Consider the following 24,829-nt stretch of genomic DNA (forward strand, 5'->3'; position numbering starts at 1 on the left):
ACCATACGATGATGATGGTCCACGGTACTTGTTCAAGATGGGATAGGTTGCATGTACACAGTGTCCAGCTCAGGATTACAACCATCCCACACAAACACATACAAGCAAGTGTCTAGACAAAGTAAATATTGTATTACAGTGTTCAGAGCATAGGCTGTCAACATGTCTGAACTATTGGAAATCATAAATGATTGACTCATACTGAGTAAATAAACATATTTACAGGTACTAACCTCCAGATCATGGAAGGAAGTGATTTGTCAGACATTGTCCTGTAGAATAGGCAAACAATGAAGTGGTTGATGTCACCAGCCTGAGCCTTATCACAGTGGTTCCCAACCTTTTGACTTTTTTGTACCCCGACTTTATCATTACTGGAACCCGGGGACCCCCACTGAATAATTATTGGAATCCAGGGACCCTCCCACCCACTCATTACTGGAAGCTGGGGACCCAGGCCTAAACATAGTTGATGATTTCAAACTCAAAGCAATGCATAACAAATACAGAAACAAGCATTCATCAAACACATAAACAAATGATAACATATTTTATTTATTTAACAAACAAATACAAATACAAAACATAAAAAAATATTTTGAATGGGAAGATTTTAGCTTTTTTCAATTCAATTGAAGCTATACATCACCCTTACCGATTCTGTTTGATGCACCTGCACTGCTCCCATGAATCAATCTGAAGATATTAATTAAATTTTTGGCCTGCAATTTCAAATCCTGTGACATTTACAGTATGTTTTCAAATGCTCAATTGGATAGTCACTTTATTTATATACACTTTATTAATTTGTTAATATTATTTAATTCTTTAAGCAGTCGCGGACCCCCTGAGGAGGCTTTGCGGACCCAGATCACACGTTTGGAACCACTAGCTTATCACATACCACACCAAAGTATTTCAACATCACAGAATCCAAGATACAGACAGATGGCAGTACAATAGGGCCTGATCAGAGGGCCATCATAATCCAGTGCTCATGCATCTGGTGGTATGGCAAAAACATATGTCAGTGTTGTGGCACAGGCACCTTGGCCTACAATGATGAAACACATCTCAAGCTATATACAGGTCATACAAAAAGAGTGTTTAGATAATGTGAAGGGAAAATTACTTGGTTGTGGTCTAGGACTGCATATTGTTTGTCCACATGATGACATAGATGATGCATTAGGCCAACCAAAGCACACAAAACAAGTCCAATTTGCACTTCTCACCTTCCACCAAAACACTGTGCAAGCTGTCTCGGCGCAGGTCTCCTACATCCAAACCCTGTGACCTACATTACCTGGAACAATCCATGTCCACTTCGTAAGTCAGGACAGCATTACATATCAGCCAATGTCACAACTCTGAAATGCCCTCATGAAGATGTTATGGTGAAGGTACCTGTACACTGAACAAAACACATATAGTATAGGCTTGAAACCATGCATACAACACCAGCAAGCATCTAGAAAACAAAGTACATTGCAAGTAAACTGACACAAACAAAGGAACATCATCAAGGTGGGGATGTGTTAAGAGCTATCTAACCAATCAGCCTTTGGTTGATTATTGCACAGTATCAGCTCCCTAGCTGTTTCCAAAACACTCAACTCCACACATTCTCACAATTACAGTTCATTGTACAGTCACAGCCATAACATCACATGCCATTTTTACGCTCATAAGAAGTAGCTGTGGATGAGATCTTCTCGCAAGTCAATTCCTTTTTCTTCACCACTGTCATCCTCAGTTGGCATGTCAGGATTCTCACCTGGTGGCACCGCAGACTCCCTTTACCCTGGGATTTATGGGATATTCCACCTCAGGGTGATGTTGTGGAACATTGTCAGAAATAGGGTCTTTGGTTGGCAGTCAAGTTACCCCCTGTCCAACAAGGACCCACATTCTAGTTAGGGTAAGTCACACACAATCCAAATTATCCTGTGCCCACCCTCTGGTAGCTTGCCACTGAGCAGTCAGGCTTAACTTAGAAGGCAATGTGTAAAGTATTTGTGCAATAAATCATGCAGTAACACAGTAGAACACCACAAAAATACACCACACAGTGTTTAGAAAAATATATAATATTTACCTGGTAAGATGCAGGTCAAAACGAGTAAGATTCAATAAGTACACATTGAAATATCAATTAGAAAATTATATAAAGAGTCTTTAGTTCTTAAAAAGCAACAATTGTCTCTTGCAAGCAAAAAATATCTGGTTTGCGTTCAAATTGTCCACAAGGAACCGCAGAGGAGGAGTTGCTTGGAAAACAGGGAGGTGCACGTTGATTTTTCCGGCACACAGATGATGCATCACTGAGTTTTCATGCAGGGCAGGCTTTGCGTTGATTTTCGGCACAGAGACTTGGATCCTCTTCGGGTTGTTGGGTTTGGGACGCCACAGGGACTATGCATTGAAATCCTGGGCATGCAGGATGAAGTCACAAGGGTTGTGTTGATCCAGTGGGCGTTGTGTGAAAATTTCTGCCACACTGCAGGTGCTGCGTCGATTCCTCTCAGGACGTTGGGCTGTGTCGTTCTGGTTCGGCTTTGCCTCGATCCAGTGGGCCGTGCATCGAATTTCCAGTCGCACGCTGGTGCTGCATCAATGTTCTCATCGAGAAGTCGGGATGCGTTGTTCGAGCTTGGCGTGCAGTTATTTTCTCACCGCAGGCTGTGAGTCGTTTCTTGCAGGCTGTGCAACGATTTTTGCCGCACAAGGAGTTCTTTTGCAGAGATGAGTCTTGAGACTTCAGTGAACAGGAGGTCAGCTCTATCCAAGCCCTTGGAAAGCACTTGTCAGCAGATCCAGAGGACAACAAGGCAGCAGGGCAACAGCAGGCCAGCAGTCCTTTGCAGAAAAGCAGTCAGGTGAGTCCTTTGGGCAGCCAGGCAGTTCTTCTTGGCAGGTTGCAGGTTCTGGTTCAGGGATTCTTCACCAGTTGTATCTTGTCCAAAAGAGTCTGAGTTGGTAGGGCCAGAGACCTTGCTAAGATACCCAAATGTGCCTTTGAAGTGGGGGAGACTTCAAAGAGAGGCTTTGAAGTCCACAAGGTCCCCTTTCAGTTCCATCCTGTCTGCCAGGGTCCCAGTAGGGGGTCTGGCAGTCCTTTGTGTGAGGGCAGGCTATTGTCCTTTGACATGTAAGTGTCATGCCCTCCACCCTCCCAGCACAGGAAGACCCATTCAATATGCAGATGTGTGCAAGTGTGACTGGGCACCCTGTGTTTGGGGTTTGTCCGAGTGGAATGCACAAGGGAGCTGTCAACTAACCCAGCCAGATGTGGATAGTAAGACACAGAAGGATTTAAGTGCAGAGAAATGCTCACTTTCTAAAAGTGGCATTTCTAAAAAAGTGATAGTAAATCCAACTTCACCAGTCAGCAGGATTTTGTATTACCATTCTGGCCATACTAAATATGTCCTTGTTATCCCTTTCAGATCTGAATCTACCACTCAAACAGTATATGAGGGTAGCTCTAATGTCAGCCTATGAAAGGAGCAGGCCTCTCAGCAGTGTAAAAACAAATGTACGAGTTTTACACTGCCAGGACATACACACTGCACAGGTACATGTCCTGCCTTTTATCTACATAGCACCCTGCCCTATGGGTTACCTAGGGCATACCTTGGGGGGACAAAAGGGGAGTTTAAGGCTTGGCAAGTACTTTTAAATGCCAAGTCGAAGAGGCAGTGAAACTGCACACAAAGGCCTTGCAATGGCAAGCCAGAGGCAAGGCTAAGAGGTAAGAGGCTACGTATGTGGGTGGTACAATCAGTGCTACAGGCCCACTAGTAGCACTAGTAGCATTTAATCTACAGGCCCTGGGCACATGTAGTGCACTTTACTGGGGTCTTACAAGTAGATTAAATAAGACAATTGGGTATTAACTAATGTCCCCATGTTTTAAGGGAGAGAGCATATGCACTTTAGCACTGGATAGCAGTGGTAAAGTGTGCAGAGTCCTAAAACCAGCAAAAACAGAGTCCAAAAAGTGGAGGGAGGCAGGCAAAAAGTTAGGGGTGACCACTCGAAGGCTGTCAGGTCTAACAAGCATGCACCATGCCACAGTGATCTGAAACACTTTCCCGGCTGAGTAGAAGAAGAATCCACCAGTCTTGTCCAGACAGCAAAATCTGGCCATCAGGAACCCAAAAGCCAGCTCCACTGGCTGCTGTGTTCTTACATGAGCCTCATTGAAGCAGACTTCATTTGGCGTAGTAGAATTCCTCTGTCATGTAGTCATTTTAGTTATAGCTTCATGCACGTTACTTTAGAACACAGTGCACTTTAACCTAGATATATTTTATTCAGCTTTGTTGATTATTTTAACAATAGCCACTTTTGCGGTCTTGTTTAATTTCTCTCTATCTAGCTGTTCTTTGCTTAAGCCAACACTACGTTCTCAAACAAGACTTTCTTGTTCACTCTATGCTTCTTTCAAGGCTGCAGTGAGATAGGTTGCCGGTGAACGTGGTAAAAGTTTTGTCTCTGGTATTCATGGAAACACAAACATCCTTACGTAGAGACATTTTCTCAGAACATCAGCTGTTTTATTATAAAAACACTTCCATGTTCCATACACGTTAGAGGGAGATTCCAGTCAGATGACCACGACTGTATGCTGATTTGCTGAATGCTTCGCTACAACTGCTTCTGCAGACTTCAGGCCTTTGCTCAGGTATGGGGGATGATGTCTTCCCAGGAAAACCTGAAGGGCAGAACTAGGGCGTAACAAGCTGTGCTTTAATATAGCCTAGGTAGGAATTAGTCTATTGATTCTAGTGACAATATGGTAGTGTTATTTCTATGCTTTACTCTCCTTGTCACAATTGTAATCCTGTCATGCTTTGTCGTCCTGGTTATTGCAGTAAATGCTTTCTTATCTAAGATGAGATTGTTTAATTAAAACCTTATTGAAACACATACTGCCTCTGTTTGTCATTGTATCTGTGAGACCAATGTAATTGAGAGAAACGGATGAGATCTGAGTGACCATGATTTCCCTGAAAAATCAATTGTGTCATGCGCTCGGCTGCACAATCATCCCTGCTCTTGGGTAGAGATGAGGCACTGCTAGTTAGCCGGAGCACAAATCCAGATTGGGGCGACAGGTGCACCTGTAGTGGGTTAAGACTCAGTCTCCCACACCACAGGCGATTCTGCCACTCAAATCCAGGAGTCTCATTAGAATAATGAGAGCCTACGTTACACCTCAGCGGCGTCAACAACCAAGGGTAGTTTGGATATGCTGAGTCTCCTGTTAAGGAATGAGACATAAGTGCAACAATGAGTCACTCACCTCATTATTGTATCACCTTACATTGCTCATACAATCAGGACAGATGTGACTTACCAACCTGCCAGGCCCTCTCTGGTTGCAGTTGTGACATCAGCTGGGATATGGTGCTCACATTATGAAGGAATCATGAGCTGATCCTGGATAACATGCACACTCATTTGAGATGTAGAGATCTGCCAAACAGACAAGTTGCATGTTGATGGAATGGAAGTTCTTTCTGTTGCAATAGAGTTGTTCACTGGCCTGCAGTGGCACCAAACTAACATGCATGCCACCAATGGCCCCACGTGTGGCATTTGGGCAAAACCATAGAAGTCAGCCTTCACATTGGCTAAATCCTCACGTCGGGCGAACCTGATATGGGTGTTAATGTGTTTCAGCATTGCTGATAGGAAATCATTCAACACCAGACTGAACATAGATTGGGACATAGCAGCAGATAGGATCACTGTGTGTTGGAATGAACCTGTGGCCAGGAGGTGCAATACTGACATGACTTTTACAATGGGTGGTATGCAGGTTGGATTACTGGTAGCTGGCATCAGATCTGGCTGCAACTGATGGCATAAGTCCACTTTTTTTGCCTATTCAGATGGTATAACTTGATCACATGGCATTCCTCCATGGTCTGAAGGTCTGGAAGTACACAGTAGACAGGAGGTTGTTGCATCCTCCCTCTTTCAGGGTACCTATGTGTGTCAAGACATGATCCGCACCATTAGTCAGTGTGTCCACAGCAAAATACATGATGCATGCCAACAATATCATGTGACAAAGCATTTCTGACTGGATGGACGTGACACCAGGTACACATCACAACTGAGAACTACACAAGGGTCAAATGTGAGCCACATGGTTGTTAACACAAACATCCACAACAAGAATTCAGTCATCACACAACTATCTGCTACACATTTCATCCTCAAAATGGAACTGTATTTTCCGACCGACAAAAACTACTATTGGCCGTGGTGGGCTGTGTACAGCCGTCATAAGCCATCTGTGCCCTTCAAAACACTACACTGGTGGTTGTGTAGCTAGACCTACACAAGAAGACATATTTAGGGTGTTTCTAATGATATGAAATGTATATTGTTGTTGTGATGCATTTTACAGGACCTTATACAGCATTTCAAGCCGGCAAAATGGAGGATGTCTGACTTACTCTACTGGACATCAGGATTCGCCTGCATCTGCCGGTGGAAGTTGTCCACACAGTAGGCAGTTCCAACTGGGGAGGACACAGCGATAGGCTGATGCTGTTGTCTGTGGCAGTCGCAGCCCAATGGTTGTGTCCATCGGCGGTGATGACTGAGTACGTGGTGTATCTCTACACCATGTTGTGCAAAATCAGTCACTTGACTCCTGACACTGCTGCCAGCAACACCTCCACCACTTCAGCTGCTGTGGTGCCTCTGGGAGCAATCATGGCACAATCATGCCACATCCAGCAGGTGAAAGGGCCCCTGCCTTCTCCCCAGAGAAGCTGGAGAGGCTTGTGAGTGAGGTCCTTCCCCTTTATGGACAGCTCCATGACTCACCAGAGGAGCTGGTAAGTACCTCATTGGTACAATTGACTCTGTTCTACCCCACCCTTTCCCTCCTTACAGGCTACAATGTGTGATATCAATGGGATGTACATGGTGCAGGTATTGGTGACCAGTAGTATATGTTATGTTCATTCACAATGTGTGATTTGATGTTTTTAGGGTCCTAGATCCACCTTCTGTTGGATGCACATAGCTGGGCAAGGAGACCTTACTGCCATACATTTCTTTGTTTATGATGGTTGTAAAATGTTAGACAAGATCTATGTGCTTGACAGCATGAGTTGTTCATGCATTTTGTCTGAACATTTCAGGATTGTGTAAGCAATGTGTATTGTGCCACAGATCTTTCACCCCACATCTGGCCTTGCCAAACTGTTGTCCGGAAGGCATATCATGACTTACTGTGCCATTCAGGTTGCCACACAAGGCACAAGCAGTATTGCTGAATCCACATGATGTACTGTCATGCACGGAAGTGATGGAAGTGTGAGTGTCATGTAAGTTCGGTATGCTTAGCCTGCAGGGACCAGGGCCTGTCAAATGTATCTCCCAGTATACAACATAGTCCAGGCTGTGGAAGTCACTGTGGCTATGCAACTGTGCCACTGTGCCCACTCAATGTATACCAATTATCACAAGCACACCGAAATGTTCACGTGAATTTGGATTAAATGACAAAAGAACATTGAATGATAAGTGCATAAGTGTACTCAAAGGCAGCCTTCTGGAAGTTTGTACATCAACATATATATTATAATAAACACAGAAATAAGGCACGGGGTCTGTCTTGTTGGTTGTCGATGACGTTTTGACCCTTGTTATGGATGTTTGTTCTCTGCCTGGGAGAACCAGTGACTTTGTGGCCAAGGCAATCCTTATCCTTGGATGTGCCATATCTCTTTGGGAGCTGCATCGATATTGTTTTAAGTACAGGTTGTTGTGACCAACTATCCATTAAGGCACTGAGTTTGATATATATTCTTGAATTTTGACACTATAACCTATGGTCATAATGACATGATGCAGCTGCAGTCCCTGTATTGCGACCATTCCCTATGTTATTTTTTGTCCTGATGAGACCCTAACGTCCAAAACCCAAGAGGCTCCCACCCACATCGCAACCCATCCCTTCCACATCCAAGTCCTCCCCTGGCACACTTGCCCCCCCCCCACGGAAGCACCTATACCCTTCCCCCAAGAAGAAGCCTATCTTTCCAAAGAAAAAGACCCCCCTTCCCAAACCCAACCTCACCCATCCCAAATCCAACCCCACCCCACTCAAGGGAGGTGTCTCCCTGCACACTTAATGCGCCTTCCTTTAGCGGTCACCTGGCAGTGATTGGAGTCAAGTGTGGGCACTGTCATGAGCATGGACACTTTAGACTGGTCAATGACCTTTGATCTTCTTCATTTCAATTGAATAAACCCAAGTCCTTGCTTTTGTTGTCCTGCAATTAATTTTCTACCTTTATGTTGATCCTGAGTAACTTGTATTGTATGCTTACAGTTGTGTGTGTGTTTCACCCTGATTCCTGATCCTTTTGCTGGTGTTTGCATATCTGACTTTGTGGCCAATGCCCAAGACAAGGATGTTGACTGGATGGATATTTGTTTGTTAATGCAATTGGGATCTCATTGCATTGTGTTATGTTTGGTATGGTAAGTATTTCATCTTGTGTTGGCCAATGTCAGCATGTATGGTGTTAGACTTACCCCCCTGATATGGACTGTACATTTGTCTCATGTGCGGAAGCTTGAGGTTTGTTTGCCCACACATAAAGGGTGTTCACTTTTGCTAGCTTCCTTTACATTTGACTGAACATGTGTCCATTTTGCTGTGCGTACCTTGCAGCTACTTCATCTAGATGTATGGCCCATGATGTTGTTGTATGTGCTTTCTTGACTTGCACTTACACACTATGCAGATAGGCATCTCACTTGGCTCTACTATTGTTTGTCCCTGAAATACCTGAAGGACCAATCTCTGTGCAACTGTTGTGCTAGAGGCATGTGCAAAGTGTAATTTGACCCAGAGCAGCATTCTTCCATGAGTGCTCCTGATGCCCTCATCTCTATTGTGAAGGTATTGTTTGCATTGTGAGCTTTGGATATTTGTTTTTCTAACTATTGAGCATCCCATTGTCCTTCCATTGTGTTGTAATGTGGGTCCATTGCCAGGTTGTTTCATGGGGGGGATGTTTGTGTTAAATGACACATCCATACACATGTGTCTTCAATCTGAAGACAGTCCATGGCATGTGATCAATGTGTGTGTGTCGTTTGAATTATGTGTGATGTTGCTGTTGTGTGACACAATGTTTTGAACACTTCACTGTCATGTTTTTGTGGAGTGTGGCTATGCAGTGTAATGAGGCCCTTAATCTATGTTATTTTCTATTATTTAGTTTTAACATTGTACAGTATTATGTGAAGCAAAACCTCAATGTCTTCCTCTGGATGTGAAACCTCTTTGGCGGAGATCCATGAGGTTCGGTCTACCTCTTTGCAAGCCTCACCTGGAAACTCCAAATGATGTTTCTCACAATGAGATTTGATGATTTGTACAGGATAAGGTTTGGATTACAGATGAGAAAAGTACCTGATACAAATTGTGTTTTTTCCTTCCTTTTGCTTCTATGCTCAAGGGATCTGCTGTGGTACCCATCAGGGCTCTTCCCTCTCATCCAATGTTTTCAACATGTACATTTGTCCTTTGATTGTGTTCATTGAATTTTGTGGCTAATCAGCTCTATCATACATAGGTGGCACTCACATTATCTTTTGCCAAGCAAACACCTGGCTCGGTCATGCAATTACCCAATTGTCCCCTAGCTGTTCAACAATAGATGTTGTTTAACTTACTGCAATTAAATGCTAATAACATAGAACTGTTAGTGGCAAAAAGAAACCTAGATAGATGGGATAATACTCCTTGGACCACAGCTATGAGCTTTACACAGATACATTCAACTTCAGTGAATTCTCTTGCGGTTTACCTTGATTCTCAACTATTTATGGTACCACAGATCAAGGCTGTGGTCTCATCTTGCTTTTTTCAACCTGAATAATCAAAAAATACACTTTTGTTTCTGCTTACTTGTTACACATTGAAGACTTTACTTCACATTATGTTATTGTAATTGCTTCTATCCAAGTCACCTTGATCTGTCCCAGTTGCAGCAAATTCAGAATGTTTCTGTTGGTGCTGCTGGCAGACTGAGGAAATCTGATTAAATTTCCAAAGCCATTTTGAATTTTCATTGGCTTTCTGTGAAGCACAGGGTCATTTTTAAGGCGTTGTACCTTATTCACAAAGGGCCAGATGTAGCAAGCTCCCGGTTTGCATTTCTTAAATAGCGAATTTTAGGAAATCGCTATTTTAGAAATGCAAAATGGGATGTATGAAAATTGCGAGTCGGTAATAGCAATTTCTTAAAATTCTCAATCGCAATTTGCGAGTTGCACATACCGAATCGCAAAAAATAGCGAATTGGTTTTTGCAAATCGCAAATTGCGAAAACGGCAACCTGAAACAGCCTGATGATATCACAACCAGGAAATAAGTCAGTCCATGCTGTTTCCAAAAGCCCCACCTACAGGAGCAGGCAGAGAGACCCAGCCAAGCACCAGGGAGGCAATCTTGAGAGCCAGCCAGGACCAAACAGGATTATGGTTACTGATGGGAATGTGAAGGAGAAAGGAGATAGGAAGCGCAAACTCAAATTCAGTTAGCAGGAATTGGAGATGCTTACCAAGGATGTGGTCAGGAACCACAACAAACTTTTTGGAAAAAACTGGTGCCTGAAAGTGAGAAGAGGAAACTGTGGTCAGACATCCAGACCAAAATATGAGATGGGGTGTTGCGCAGCGCTCTGTCGAAGAGATAAGAAAACGCTGGTATGAAGGAGGCAAAGAGCACCCAAGGAGGACCACTCACCCAGACACCGTCTACACCAGTGGAAGAGATGGTGGAGTCCACACTGCTTCCTGAAGCTGTCAGTGGTGTCACTGACATTGACACCTCAGGCACACCCAGCACCAGCAAAGGTAAGGGCAGTAATGATGTGTTTCCCCATATGTGCATGTACAAATGCCCCTTAGAAAATAGCGATGACACTATGCAGTGTGATTGCCACATCTTACATACAACACAACAATGCCTTATGGGAGTGGTAGTCCACACACCTAAAGTGCAACTACCACATAAATAGCAAGATAGTGTAAAACCAAACAGAGAAACAACACAAAAGACTCTCGGTGATACTATGCAAGTGTAAATGTAATACTGTTATGCAACTATTTGAGTTCTAATCCAAGAATGACATGCTGCACATTGTTGTTGCAGATGTTCTGGGCCCTGATGCAGCAGAAGGTGGAAATGTGGGGGATAGTGAAACTCAGCCACAGTCCGACTCAAACACCAGTGAGTCCTTCATACAAGCACCAATTAGACACAGGGCAAGAGTGCTACCCCTCCCTGAGTACAACCTGGACTCTGATGAAATGCCAGATGATGTACCCACACCACACCTGTAACATGGGCGCAATGCACAGGCAGTTTGAGTCTCACAATCACAAGTCTCTCAGTGAAAACATGGGATCAATGCACATGCAGTTCGAGTCTCTCAATGAAAACGTGTGCAAGCTGCATGAGGGACAGCATACAGCAGCAGAAAATGCAAAGGAGATGACAAACGCCATTAGGGAACTCTGCACTGTGATGCAGCAGGAGCATGTCAGCCACTGTAGGCGCCATCACCAGTTGATGGAAATGTTGGATGGGTTCTGCATATCTGTCAATCGGCTCACAACCACAACTGCTTTGGTATCATGACATGCTGTGGGCATACAAGTGGAGATGGCACATTGCAGTCGGGACGTTTCACAAGGATTGGTGCAATCATCAATGTTTTGGAGACAATACAGTCAGCAGGGAGTGCTACAAACAGCGAACCGGGTGGTGGGGATAGTGAGAAGCTCTCTAGCCTCAGTAGTCTCACAGGCCCTGTGATGGATCCTAGGCGTCGCAGTACCAGACACAGTACTGTCTTTGAACCTGCTACAAGAGGTGCCACTGAGACCACTGAGCACTCAAGTGGAGTGAGTGGACGTAGTAAGTAATGTTGGGAGGTACAGGGGACTTGCATATCATGTAGCAATGCAGTGATACTATGATGCTAATAGTGTGACTCTGTTACTCACACCTGTTTGTGTATAGTGCATACCTATGTCCTAATCACACATATATCACCTGAAGTCAAGGCACTAAAGATGCTACCTATAGCAATACATAAAATTAGATGTGGTATTGTCATTATTTACATCAGAAATAGTTGTGCGTGATCTCAGCACGTCTATGTCTGCCCTGTGCTGCATTGCTTCTGTCTGCTGGCTGAAGTGGTGGCAAGGGATCGTCAACTTCATCTGAGTCAGGCTCGGTGGGTTCCACAGGTATGGCCCTCGTTGTTGCAATGTTGTGCAACATGGCACAAGTAGCCACGATTTTGCATGTGGTTTCAGGGCTGTATTGTAGTGCACCACCACTCTTGTGTAGGCATCTGAAACGGCTCTTCAGCAGGCTGAAGGTCCTCTCTACAATGTTGCAGGGTGTCCTGTGAGCAGCATTATGCCTCCTTTTGGCTGGCGTTGCAGAATTCAGATAGGGCGTCAGTATGAAGGACCGCACGGCGTAGGCACTGTCTCCTAGAATGACAGGAGAGTAAAATTAGTAATTGTTATCCGTGACATCACATATACATCAAGGCGACATTGTCAACTATAACATTACCAAGTAGGTATCCTTCGCCAAACTCCCCAGCAAGTAGTCTTACTATTCCACTGTGCCGAAAGATGTAGGAATCATGTGTGCAACCTGGGTATCTGGCACAAGATCTGTTATAATGTTGGAGGCATTGCTAATTCCTTGTATGTTCATGGAATGTGAACTTTTACGGTTCTGATAAACATACTCTGTGGCCGATGGTGGACAGATAACTACATGTGTCCCATTGATGGCACCTATTACATGTGGGAATTGGGTAATCTGGTAGAAATTGAATTTTGTAAGTAGTAATTCCTGTGGGGTGTTGGGGAATCTTATGTGCTGTTGAATTTTGCTCACCATGGCATTGAGAAATGCATTGAAGAAGCGTGATAGAACACTCTGTAAGACCCCTCCAGCTGCTGCTATGACCCCTTGATAGCTCCCTGTGGCTAATAGGAGCAGGGAGCATAATACCCCCACATGGGTGGGTATGCTATTGGTCCTATGTGTGTTTTGCTGAAGTAGGAGTTGTAGATCAGCTATCAGGTCAAGTATCATGGCTGAGCTTAACCTGTACTTATCACATATCTCCTCCTCTGACTGGTCAAAAAGGGTAATGCACACTCTAAAAATGCACTCCTGTTTCCTCCTCCCTCTCCTCAAACCTGCCAGGATCCTCATTCTCCTCGCCATCATGTAGATTGCAGCCAATGTAGAAAAGAGGTCATTCTGGGCCGCTTTCTATAGGTTGCACCTGTTTACCACCTGATTTCACTTCGTGGTAATTTGCACTTGCAAAAAGCCATTCTGCGAATAATCACAAAATGCGACTTTTTGATACATTGCATTGTGATATGGAATTTGCGAATCGCAGTTTGCAATTCGCAAATTCACATCTATATTTGTAAATCGCAGTAGGCGATTCGCATTTACTCGTCGCAGTTGCAAGGAATCACTATTTTAGCGATTCCTAATATTTGCACTGCAAATGCCTTTCATACATCGTGAAAGCCGATTTTGCATTCGTAAGCGGTGGAATTTACCGATTTGCACTGTTTGCGAATAGAAAATCCTTTGATACATCTGGCTCAAAGTTTTTAATGGACTAGAAAGGCCCCCTCCAGAATCCTGTCCTACTTTGAGCAATCTGTTGAAGAGATTCTGTTCCATTAATTCTCTTGTTTTCGCTGTCCTTAAGTTTAAAAAAGCGAGACTTGGGATAGATCTCCTTGGTTAGTCTTCCTGAGCTGTGGAACACACTGCTTCTGGGTTTACAAGCCATCTCTTTGCATGTTGGGCCCAGGGAAGCTTTGAAATCGTTCCTTTTCTTTTAGTGAGCTACTGCTCAAAACCCCATTATCAGCTGCTTGTTTATCTAGCACCAACATGTCTCTCGTGTTAACGTCTTCCATTCCTTCCTTTCATTGCTTTAGTACAAATAGTTATTATGGTTAGTTCATTCAGATTAGTTCCCCCCTTAGATAAAATAGGAAGCCTGGTTTCACTATGGCCTTGGAAAATGAAATTTAGCTAGGGGCCTGATTTGCTTTATAGAGTTTTTTGAATGGCCACTTTCCTACTGTCTTATCTTTTTATGGACTTTCATGAGCTTTCAGGATCAGGCCACAGGAGTACTTTGCACTGAGATCAGTTCTTGCGCATATTATTGCCATGATGAGTCTGTGATAAGTTCACTAAGTAGTTAGAATAACATTCTGAACAGAATGCTGTGATGTTATGGCTTTGTTTAACTTCAAACGTTTCTGGAGGCTACTATCCCCCACAGCCCACAATGATAGAGTTCTGGAAGCCTATACTCATCAACCATCTATCCCTTTCCTGGCAACCTCTGATATGTTGCATGGTCAAACTAATACGGGGTCAACTTCTGAATTAATCCATTAACTTATTCCGCAGAGCATCAGTTAGTTGTGCTGAGATGGTTATAGAAAGATTAGTAATGATGAAATACTGCTGGTCAAGTGTCATCTTGTTTATGATTGGGTCTCCCACTTTAGGTAGTTTGGATTTTGGCTGCACTTGGGAGTCCCTTCTTGCAGATTCAGGAACCCTCTTGATAGTTCATGAGGAACTGTCCTCATCTCCTTTGAAACATGAACTACCTCTTTTTCGTCTGTCTTTCCTTCAGACTTGTACAGCTCGAGGGTGCTACCTTGTTATGCTGCTGCAGGCTTTCTTCTGAGGGTGCACTCAATGCACTCTTGATGGACTCTTTTTTACTTTGAAATTTCTAATGGAAGTCAAGGTCGTTTGCGTTGCCTTCCTACTTCTTGAGGGTATTTATCTTGATACTATATTTCCAATTCCACATTAGCAACTCTTAACAGTTTCATGTTGGTCACTGTATTCCACTTTGTGGTTGAAATCATTGAGCTAGTCCTATGTATATCGTGAGACATTTTGCTTTGTACTCAGAGAGGCAATGACGGCTTTCTGTTTCAGAATTGTGTTGCCTTTAGCTCATGCTCTACCTCTGAGATTTAAGGGATGCACTGCAGACAAGGGTGTAGGAATGCGCCCTATACACGAGGTTCATCTGGGCAGCGAATTGGCTGATTAAGGAGTTTTAATGGCCTTTTTCAGCTTTAATCTGTGACTCATTTGCACAAGATTGAGCAGAAGCTAATAAATAATACAGAATGAATGAAGATACCATGGCAGTGCTTTTGGATGGGGGTTTACGGGTAGGAAAAGTAACCAAAATGTTTAGAGACAGAGAAATACTTAACAATAAAATGAAAAACATGCAAAGAAAAGCACTATTGCAAGTAAAGCACGTGAGGAAAATGGATTGGTAGCACAAAAAGAACAAAGAAAGGGATTCAAATGAAGAAGTTTGCTGAGAGAAGAAAGGAATGTAGCAAGGAGAAAATGAAACTTTGCTTTGGGAAAACATTCTCGGTGACCTTCATAGAAAGGGTCAGGATCACAATTACCTCACTCAGTGGATACGGTTCAAAGTGGGGGTTATCATTTTTTTGTCACTATTCCATGAAAAATCAGAGGCGTTACCACATTGTCCGCCTGGGCAATGCTAAAACAGATCATGATACGGCTGCTGGAAGACACTCTTAAAGATTCAATAACAGCAAACAGTCTACAGGCAGTGACATGATAGCATAGGCAGCCCAGGCAAGCAGTAGCAGGCAACAGGACATGTCATTTACCCCTTTGGCTGTGGAATAACTCCCTCTGCTAAATCGGTTTTGCTCTTAGAAACTTTTGACTTAACCTGTTTTAAGTCAAACAACGGATGTCAATAGCCATTAAAAAAAAATCTCAAAATCTCATTAGAAAATCTGGCTCATCATACTTGAGTTGCAATTCTAAAGGGAATTTAAAAACTACCTTTACGGCACAGTACTTTCCTATGCAGGTAAATATTTGTATTGACGTGTTTTTAAAGTCATTTAAAAAAAAAGGGGCATTTAAGCTGTAGGGGGTTTGTTTTTTAGGATAAAGGGAAGTGTAGCAGTAAAGGGAGGTAAGAGTTCAGGGGTGAGTAGAAGTAAAGGGATGTACGTTTATTTAGGTTTCAAGGCCAGGTAGAGGTAAGGCGGGTGGTAAGAGTTTTTGGGGCTCAGAGGTGTGTAGAGGTAATGGGTGAAAGATGTCTTTATGGTTCAGGGGTGGGTAGAGGTGAAACGAGGTAAGGATTTTTTGAGGGTTCACAGTCAGTTAGTGGTAAAAGGATAAGGGTGTTTTAGGGTTTAGGGAAAGGTAGAGATAAAGCGAGGCAAGGGATTTTAGGGCTCAGTGAAGGGAGTAGGTAAAGGAAGGTAGGAGATTATTCAGGGATAAAAACTATAAATAACCTGTATATGCGTAAAAAACGGGACTGGGCTTTCCTCCAAAATGAGAAAATATATTTATTGTTGGATAATTTTTTCTTGGGTTGGGAAATCTCCACACTGTAATGACTGGGACTAGGAGGATGGAGATATGGTGTTAATGATTCAATAGGGGTAGAAACTGTTTAGGGAGGAATAGAAAACATATAAAGAAAAGAAACTTAGGTTGGGAGGGACTTCCAACTATAAGCAGGGTAAACTCTCTGTCAAGAACCTCACCTTGCAATCATTAGAAGGAGGAAGATGGTGATTAAACTGAAATGGACTTTCAGTTTTATTTTGATCAAATAACATTTTCTAATTACCTTTGGAATTCCCTGCTCATGAACAAATTTAGAAATACATGGTTGTCACAAGCTGCTTGTATTATATTGAACGGATTTCATGTAGGAGCACCATCCCAGTGTTCTCTTAGGGACCTTGCCATTTCACAGTTGCCACAGATGAAAGGACATGAACGTGAAGCAACATACTTTTTATACATTTTTTTCAACGGACCTCTGATGTGGTCATAGGACACAACTGAGCAGATACATAGATGTGTATCCGGGTGGAATGAAAACAACTGTTAAGGATGAAGCAACAGGATCTAGGGAGCAATAGAGTTAGGGAAATTATTTACCACCTTTTACCAAGTTAAGTAATTCTGTACATGAAATAGAGACTCATGCATGCAAATGGTATATGTGCATGTTTTGCCCAGTTTGTTCCAGCATTTTTCATAATTTGTGTTAGCGAAAGCTCTAAATCGGGTCTATATGTACAGACATGTAAACAGCATTTGTGGCCATTTTTGCCAGCATCTAATTTAGACTGTGTAGCCTCTATGGTCATTTGCTGATTCCTTCACTTAAGCATGTCCCTCCATTCACATCTTTGGCCATATGTGCTATGGATAGATGTGAAAAGACAGAAGTGGAGATGAGGTATGGCTTTTTAGCAGAAATCTCACATTTTATGTTTTAACATTATTGTGAGGATTTTGGTGTATTGTTTGGTGTTGATGTACGACCTCACGATGTAATATACTTACAAAACCATATTGGGTTCAGTCTGGCTCATTTGTAAAACCTCTTGATCAACTGGGGGTAGCTGTGGCTTTGAGAAGCAAGGCTTGAGCAAAGGAACTAGTGTAAAGCATTTAGAAGCACCAATTAACAGAAAAAGAAAGTCAGACAACACAAATGAAATCCTACAATAATTTATGAAAAATAGATTATATTTTCATGGATTTTTAAATATCAAGATGAGCAAAATCCATCAGAGGGTTCCATAGATATAGATTTTTAAAGAAATGTAAGTGTCAGCATTTTAGTCCCAAGCACAAACAAGCACTGGTAACTTTAAATTTGGAAACTTTTGAAACGTTTGACAGAGGTGTGTTCGACTACTCCAACATGGATGGGGCAACCAATTCTGACAGGTAGAAGGTCAGGGAGGCCATTAAGGAATATTTGGACAGGCACCTGGCCACCAAAGTGGTCTCAAGTTCCACAATGTACATCAAAATCGTTGTAGACTTCACTGGAGTGGTACTGATGCAGAGGATCGTCAGTATGCTGAGGATGCTGAAGAATGCTCTGTATCCTGTGCAGTTGATGCATGTCTCCTTGTGGTTATTCCTCAGACCACAGGTAAGATGGGGGGGACTTTGGCCACAGGGTTTGTTGTCCCTCGAAGTACTCTTTGGGACAGTCTCTCGTCACAGCGGTTTCAGTGGTTTGTATGGTGATACTGTCTATCTTTGGTGACCAATCCACACTCTGATGACTCTCCTCTGTCTGACAGATATGGGTGCAACTTTTGAGTCCTAAGCAGAAGTCTTCTCAGCTGCATGTCGGCAGTCAACAGCGATTCCTTGCAGGTGGCTACTTGCTAGCCAATACTGGCTACTTCAGGTTTTATTAACCTGGTGCTTGAACAGGGAGTCAACCAACTGACACTTGGAGTCACTGGAGTAACCTTTGTGGTTTGAGGCTCTCAAACCACTTTTCCAACAGCCAGGTGCCACAAGCACAGTCCTCTCTTCACTAGCCCAAGAAGCAGCATGTGCAATCCGGCAATTGGTGCAACCTCTCTTGCCAGGCCCAGGGGTCAGCAAGGCAGTGTTTCTTTGGTCCTTTCTCCAGTCCAGATGCGATCTGAGGTTCAGGGTGCCGGGGGGGAGGGGAGGGGCATCTTTTAGCCCTGTAACTGCCCTGGGGGAATGATGTTGTCACTAGGCACTAGGTTACCAGGATCCCTCCCTTTTTGTGACAAATTCTGGCTATGTGTGGCATCTAGCAATTCCAGGGTGCACTATTCTTTCTACAAGATGTATGAACTCTTCCTAGGTTATGAGGAGCTCGGTAGCCCACCCTAGAGGTGTGGCTACCTGTGGGCTACACAGCCACATAAAAACTGTTGTGGCTACTTGTTGGAAATGGTCTCTCTGCGGGTCATCCCCACATTGTTTGCCTTCCTCCTTCTCTTTTTCTGACCTAATTTTGCTGGCTTTAGGACTCTGGACACCTTACCACTGCTAACCAGTGCTAAAGTGCATTTTCTCTCTCCCTAAAAACATGGTAACATTGGCTCATACCCAATTAGCATATTTAATTTACTTGTAAGTCCTTAGTAAAGTGCACTACAGGTGCCTAGGGCCTGTAAATTAAATGCTACTAGTGTGTCTGCAGCACTGGTTGTGCCACCCACCTATGTAGCCCCTTAACCATGTCTAAGGCCTGCCATTGTAAGGCCTGTGTGTGCAGTTTTAATGCCACTTCAACTTGGCATTTAAAAGTAGTTGTCAAGCCTTAAACTCCCTTTTTTCTATTCTACATATGTCACCCCTAAGGTAGGCCCTAGGTAATCCATAGGCCAGGGTGCTATGTAGGTAAAAAAGCAGGATATGTACATGTGTGTTTTATGTGTCCTGGTAGAGGAAAACTCCTAAATACGTTTTCCCCTACTGTGAGGCCTGCTCCTTTCATAGGATACCATTAAGGCTATAAGGTCATATTTAGTATGGCCAGAATGCTAATAAAAAATCCTGCTTATTGGTGAAGTTGGATTTTGTATTACTATTTTAGAAATGCACTTTTAGAAAGTGAGCATTTCCCTGCACCTAAAATCCATCTGTGCCTTACAGCCTGCCTCCAATCAACGTCTGGACTGGGCTGGTTAACTGCTTCCTTGTGCATTTCACCCAGACAACCACAAACACAGGACACTCTGTCACACCTGCACTCATCTGCATACTGAATGGGTCTTCCTGGGCCAGAAGGGTGGAGGGGCCTGACACTTACATTTCAAAGGCTAGTGGCCTGCCCTCACACAATGGACTGCCAAACCTCCTACTGTGACCCTGGCAGACAGAGCTGTACTAAAAGGGGACCCTGTGCACTCCAAAACCACTCTTTGAAGTCTCCCCCTATAAACTGGGTCCCTGATCCCACCAAATCAAACACCTCTGGACCAGATCCTCAACCTCTCAAGAGGAACTGCCTGGCTGCCCAAAGGACTCACCTGGATTGCTTTGCTGTGAATGACTGCTGCCATGCTGTTACCCTGCTGCTGAGAAGTGCTCTCCAAAGGCTTGGATTGAGCTTCCCTCCTGTTTTCTGAAGTCTCAGGGCCAAAAAGACTTCAACTCTTCAAGGAAACTCCTTGAGCACCAACAATCAACGCACAGCCTGCCAGAAACGATGCACAGCCTGCACTACAACGAGAAAATCACAACACAGCCGAACCGGAATGATGCAGTCCGAATTCCTGAGTGAAGAATCGATGCAGCACCTGCCATGTGCCATAACATTTGATGCATCGCCTACTGGATCGACGCAACGCCTGTGACTTCTTCCCACATGCCCAGCATTTTTCTCCGAATAGTCCCTGGGCACCCAAAGATCCCTGCATCGCAGTGGGGAACCAAGACTGCACACTGGAAATCGACGCAAAGCCCCTTGCAGCATGGAAAGAAACAAAGCATAGTCTGTGCAGCATTGGAAAATCTGACGTACACCTTATTTTATCATGCATCTCCTCCTCTGCAGTCTACATGCGTGGTAATTTTGATGAAAACCAGGTACTTTGTGCAAACAAGAGACAACTTTTGATTTCTAAGGTTTAAGACTCTTTGTAAACTTGCAAAAGTGATAGCTCAACTTGTGGTTATTGAATCTTGATTGTTTTTACCTTAATTTAACCAGATAAATATGTTATATTTTTCTAAACCTGTGTGATGTATTTTTGTGGTGTTTCCACTGTGTTATTGCATGGTTTGTTGCACAAATACATTTACCTTGCCTTCTAAGTTAAGCCTGACTGCTCAGTGCCAAGCTTCCATTGGGTGGGCACAGGATCATTTGGATTGTGTGTGACTTACCTTGACTAGGATTGTAGTCCCTATTTGGACATAGGTGAACACCTCTGCCAACTAGAGACCCCATTTCTAACACTACTGGATTCCCCTCTCTATTCCCGTCCCAAGCCCATCTACCTGAACAAAGGGGCAGCCCTTCTTGAGTGTGATCACCATTTGCCCACCAAAGGCGGCTTGTCTTTGAAGATCGCCTTTTGGGCCAACACCATCCGTGGCTTCCTGCAAGAAGTAGGTAATACCTCCCTCTGTGGCGGGCCTCTATTTTTCCAAAGCCTGGGGGTCATTTACACTACACCCCAGGAGGGCAGACAGATGTCTGGTGGCCAGCTACTGCAAAAGGCCATCAGATAAACTGGGCAACGGAGTGGCAACTTTCTAAAATCTGCCTTTCCTTAAAAGTGACTATACATTTGATTTGGAAATCAAGTTGAGTTTAATGTCGCAATTAATTTGATACCTTGAAGTACCCATTTTATTAGTCCCATTTATAAATTAAAGGGACGGAGATGTCAGCCTGTAACTCTGCACTAACCAAAGTGCTGCTAGCTTTTTCCCAGTAAAATGACAATTTGGCAGTTTACTGGTTAGCACATAATAACATGTATGCCCCACTTAATAATATATTGCTCCCTGCCATGGGGCTCGATAGTCCTTCCTTAGGGAAGACACATATATTGTTAAGGGAAGTGGGGGCTTTGCCATTGGCCTAAACGGCAAAGTTGAACAGTTTAAAACTGCCCTTCCAGTGTGCAGGGGCTGGGTGAGAGCCATTTTGTACTTGTACTTTGTCACATGCAGGTTGGCACAATAAGTGCTGCAGCCCTGGGTGGACATTCTCACATTCCCTGTGTACTCTTGGTACCATATAATAGAGAGATACATACGTAGGCTTATGACAGTGGGGAGTATCAAATACAACATACTTTTTGTAAGGGGTAAGAACACCGACGCTGAGGTCTGGATAGCAGGCCTCAGTGCACTCAGAGTCGAAAGACTAGTCCACAATTTTGGGAATGATCATGCAGAAAGAGGCATTTCCTTAAAATTACCGTTCTAGAAATTATACAAATGTATTATTTTAGCAGATTGTTTATGTTTCGGAGTTAAAATGATTGTTCATTTTTTTTTTGTAAAATGCAGTTTAGGGATTTTTGACAGCGATAGGCAAGAGTAACAGTGGACAAGGAGGCCATGTGTTTCTGTACAATATTAACGAAAAATAGAAGGATATCGTTTATGCATTCCTTCCAAATATAAAACAATCTTTTTTTGCTACTTTTTCCAGTGTTGGCAAAGTCAATATTGTTGCTTTTAATACAATAAACAGCATTTATTCGTGCAACACATGTAACCTATTTGGTTTGTGCATGCCAGTGTACATGTGTGTTGGCACATTAAAGCCGGACCTTTCGACTTTGCCAGTGCTTGTTGTTATTGTGCTTGGCTGAAAGACCAGTCAAAGGCAGAAATCGAATGAGCTGCCACACACCGAATGCTCTTTCCCTTCTCTCTTTCCTCCAGGTGCTGTACAAGATATTTGAAAACTTCAGTAAAATGCCTGAAATCCTGATTGTGGACATTATGGCTGGAGTAGGGAAGTTTTTCGTGGTCGGACTGGGTGGTATATTTGTCGGCCTTGTCTTTGGAGTAGTTGCTGCCTTGACCACTCGCTTTACCAAGAACATCCGTGTCATTGAGCCCCTCTTCGTGTTCCTGTTCAGTTACCTGTCCTACCTCACTGCAGAGATGTTCCACCTCTCTGGGATTGTGGCGTAAGTATTTTTTTAAATTGTGTACCACATATATATATATTTTAATTTTGAAACTAACAATGAGGGAGAACGTGTTACAAAAGAAGCGTACGTTAGGCTTCAACCTGAGGAGCACTTAATACTGTGGTGAACACATTACATTTGTAAAACTCTTTGAAAAATCAAATTAAAATATAACACACAGCAGACTGTACAATTATGCATAAATAATGGCAGAACGTATTCCGCGTGAATTCAGGCGCCCAGAAGATTAGGAGCACAATGGAAGGCAGTTGTGGAGCGCTTCATGAAACTGATGGAATCCGACTCATTCGTTTGTTGAAATGCACGTTGGAAAAATAAGAAAAGAAATGATTTTCTCTACGCTGGAACACTGCAGATGAGACTAGATGAAAAGGCCAGCAGGCCAGTTTGGGTTGGCTCGAAACCCCTTGTTATTTTGGTAAGGCTTTAATCAGGTGCACTCAGTATGAGCAGACATGAAGCATTCTCCTACAGCCATTGCTGCAGTTATAGATACGCCAGTTCCTGTCTGGTTTGACTGGCATTGCCCTTTAAACAATGGGCCTGAACTCCCTCTCTGGCTGAGCTCGTCAACCGCACTAAATAAGTGGTTCTTGATTTAACATTGTTAGTTAATGTAAAAGACAATCAAGTGAAAAGTTCGGAAATGCAAATACGTATCGGTGGCACCATTTTTATTTAAAACGTGGTACTATGTTTATTTTGAAACTGTAACCTTGGCAAATCTAACAGACTGTCACGTCGCAGCAGTAACATGAAGTGACATGAGTGTGTCTGGCTACAGAAATTGCTGCATGCTCCAGGGCGTTGCTGATAAAGGAGCATTTGGACGGGCGGTTCAGTCGGGAGCACTGGGTCCATTCTGTGCTGCACTTCATAGTGATAAAGCGCTTATCGATTCCAGCTGTTGTCTCTAATTGTAATATGACTTATTTTGGTCGCTATTTTTCCTGATTAAAGAGATTCATTTGAAGGAAATTCACTCACACCACAATAACTCTAAGGCATTTAAAAAGTGCTAAAATTTTCCAAGTGTTACATTTTCAGTTTCCTCTTTATTCTATTAACAAAGTCAGTGTTACAAATGTAATGTAGATACTTTTTTTCCTTTTTGAGTTTGGCTGTGGAGAGCCTTAGCGCTCTGCCACCTAACGCACGTACAACCTCACAGCAATTCATATTTAATAATAACATTTTTGGCACAATTCATATTTAATAATCACATTTTCGGCACATTGGTGCACTGCAGCGATAATCCATTTTTATTTTACATAGCAAATACTGCGTGACCAGGACGGTGGAAAATATGCTTGCATGTACGTGGTGTTTTTGTCTGTGTTGTCACATGTTGCTTGCATGAGACAGAGAATTGCTTTTATTTGAAGCCTGCTTGGAGTATCGGCCTTAAACTGAAAGCTACGGTTTACTCTTCGGATACTAGTGAGCCTCGTTTATTTTAGCAATTATTGGAGGGGATGCGTTTGCAGAGCATAATTTTTCAAGCCTGCTTTGAGATCGGCACTGCTCCATTTTAACATGCCAAAATAGCAACCACTTATGCACTAGTGAGGAATTTACATGTACGTCCATATACTACTGAAGCATTTTCTCTGTTATCCCTTTTGATATTGACCTTTATTCGTTTTTCTTTGCCAAGAGGACACATTTAGGAAAGTATTTCGAGATAGGGCATTTAACATTTTTTTAATATCACTTTTTTGGCATTTTGTCAAAACATTGATGTTTATTCATCATAAAGAAATATAAGATCTCAACGATTAGGAAACAGCTACCTTCAGCACATCTACCTGAGTGCCCCACCCACATGCCATGCAGTCTAAGTAGACCCTGTGAGCAGATTTTGTCAATATATTTGGTCAAAACCACCTTTACCATTCAATAATCTCCATCTGCTCCCCTGTTGTGATCCTTGGACGTCGGTCTTATTTTGTCAAAATGATCCTTGTCCCAAACCCCGAAGCATTTTGTTGGGCAGTCTTTAACTCTATAGACACACTCTTCTGCAAGAGCACAACAGTCAATACCTTGCAAATATTCCACTCTTAGGGAAGCTTTGTCCCTCTTGGATACCAATAAATATTCCTATCTCAATATTGCAGTGGGGCGGGTATGCCCAGATGTGGGTCCCGTGCTCACTGTGCCACTGGATTCA

The 24,829-nt window shown here is 43.1% G+C and overlaps 1 protein-coding gene across 1 annotated transcript in view; it reads left to right on the plus strand.

The window, feature by feature from the left end:
- LOC138259736 (sodium/hydrogen exchanger 2-like) overlaps positions 1–24,829 on the plus strand; it is a 503,208-nt gene that overhangs the window by 85,376 nt on the left and 393,003 nt on the right. Inside the window, exon 3 of the mRNA XM_069207631.1 lies at positions 22,382–22,632. Coding sequence (XP_069063732.1) covers positions 22,382–22,632 — 251 coding nt within the window. The remainder of the gene's footprint in view (positions 1–22,381; positions 22,633–24,829) is intronic.

The sequence above is a fragment of the Pleurodeles waltl genome, chromosome 2_1 (genome assembly GCF_031143425.1).
Source record: "Pleurodeles waltl isolate 20211129_DDA chromosome 2_1, aPleWal1.hap1.20221129, whole genome shotgun sequence".
Lineage (NCBI taxonomy): Eukaryota > Metazoa > Chordata > Amphibia > Caudata > Salamandridae > Pleurodeles > Pleurodeles waltl.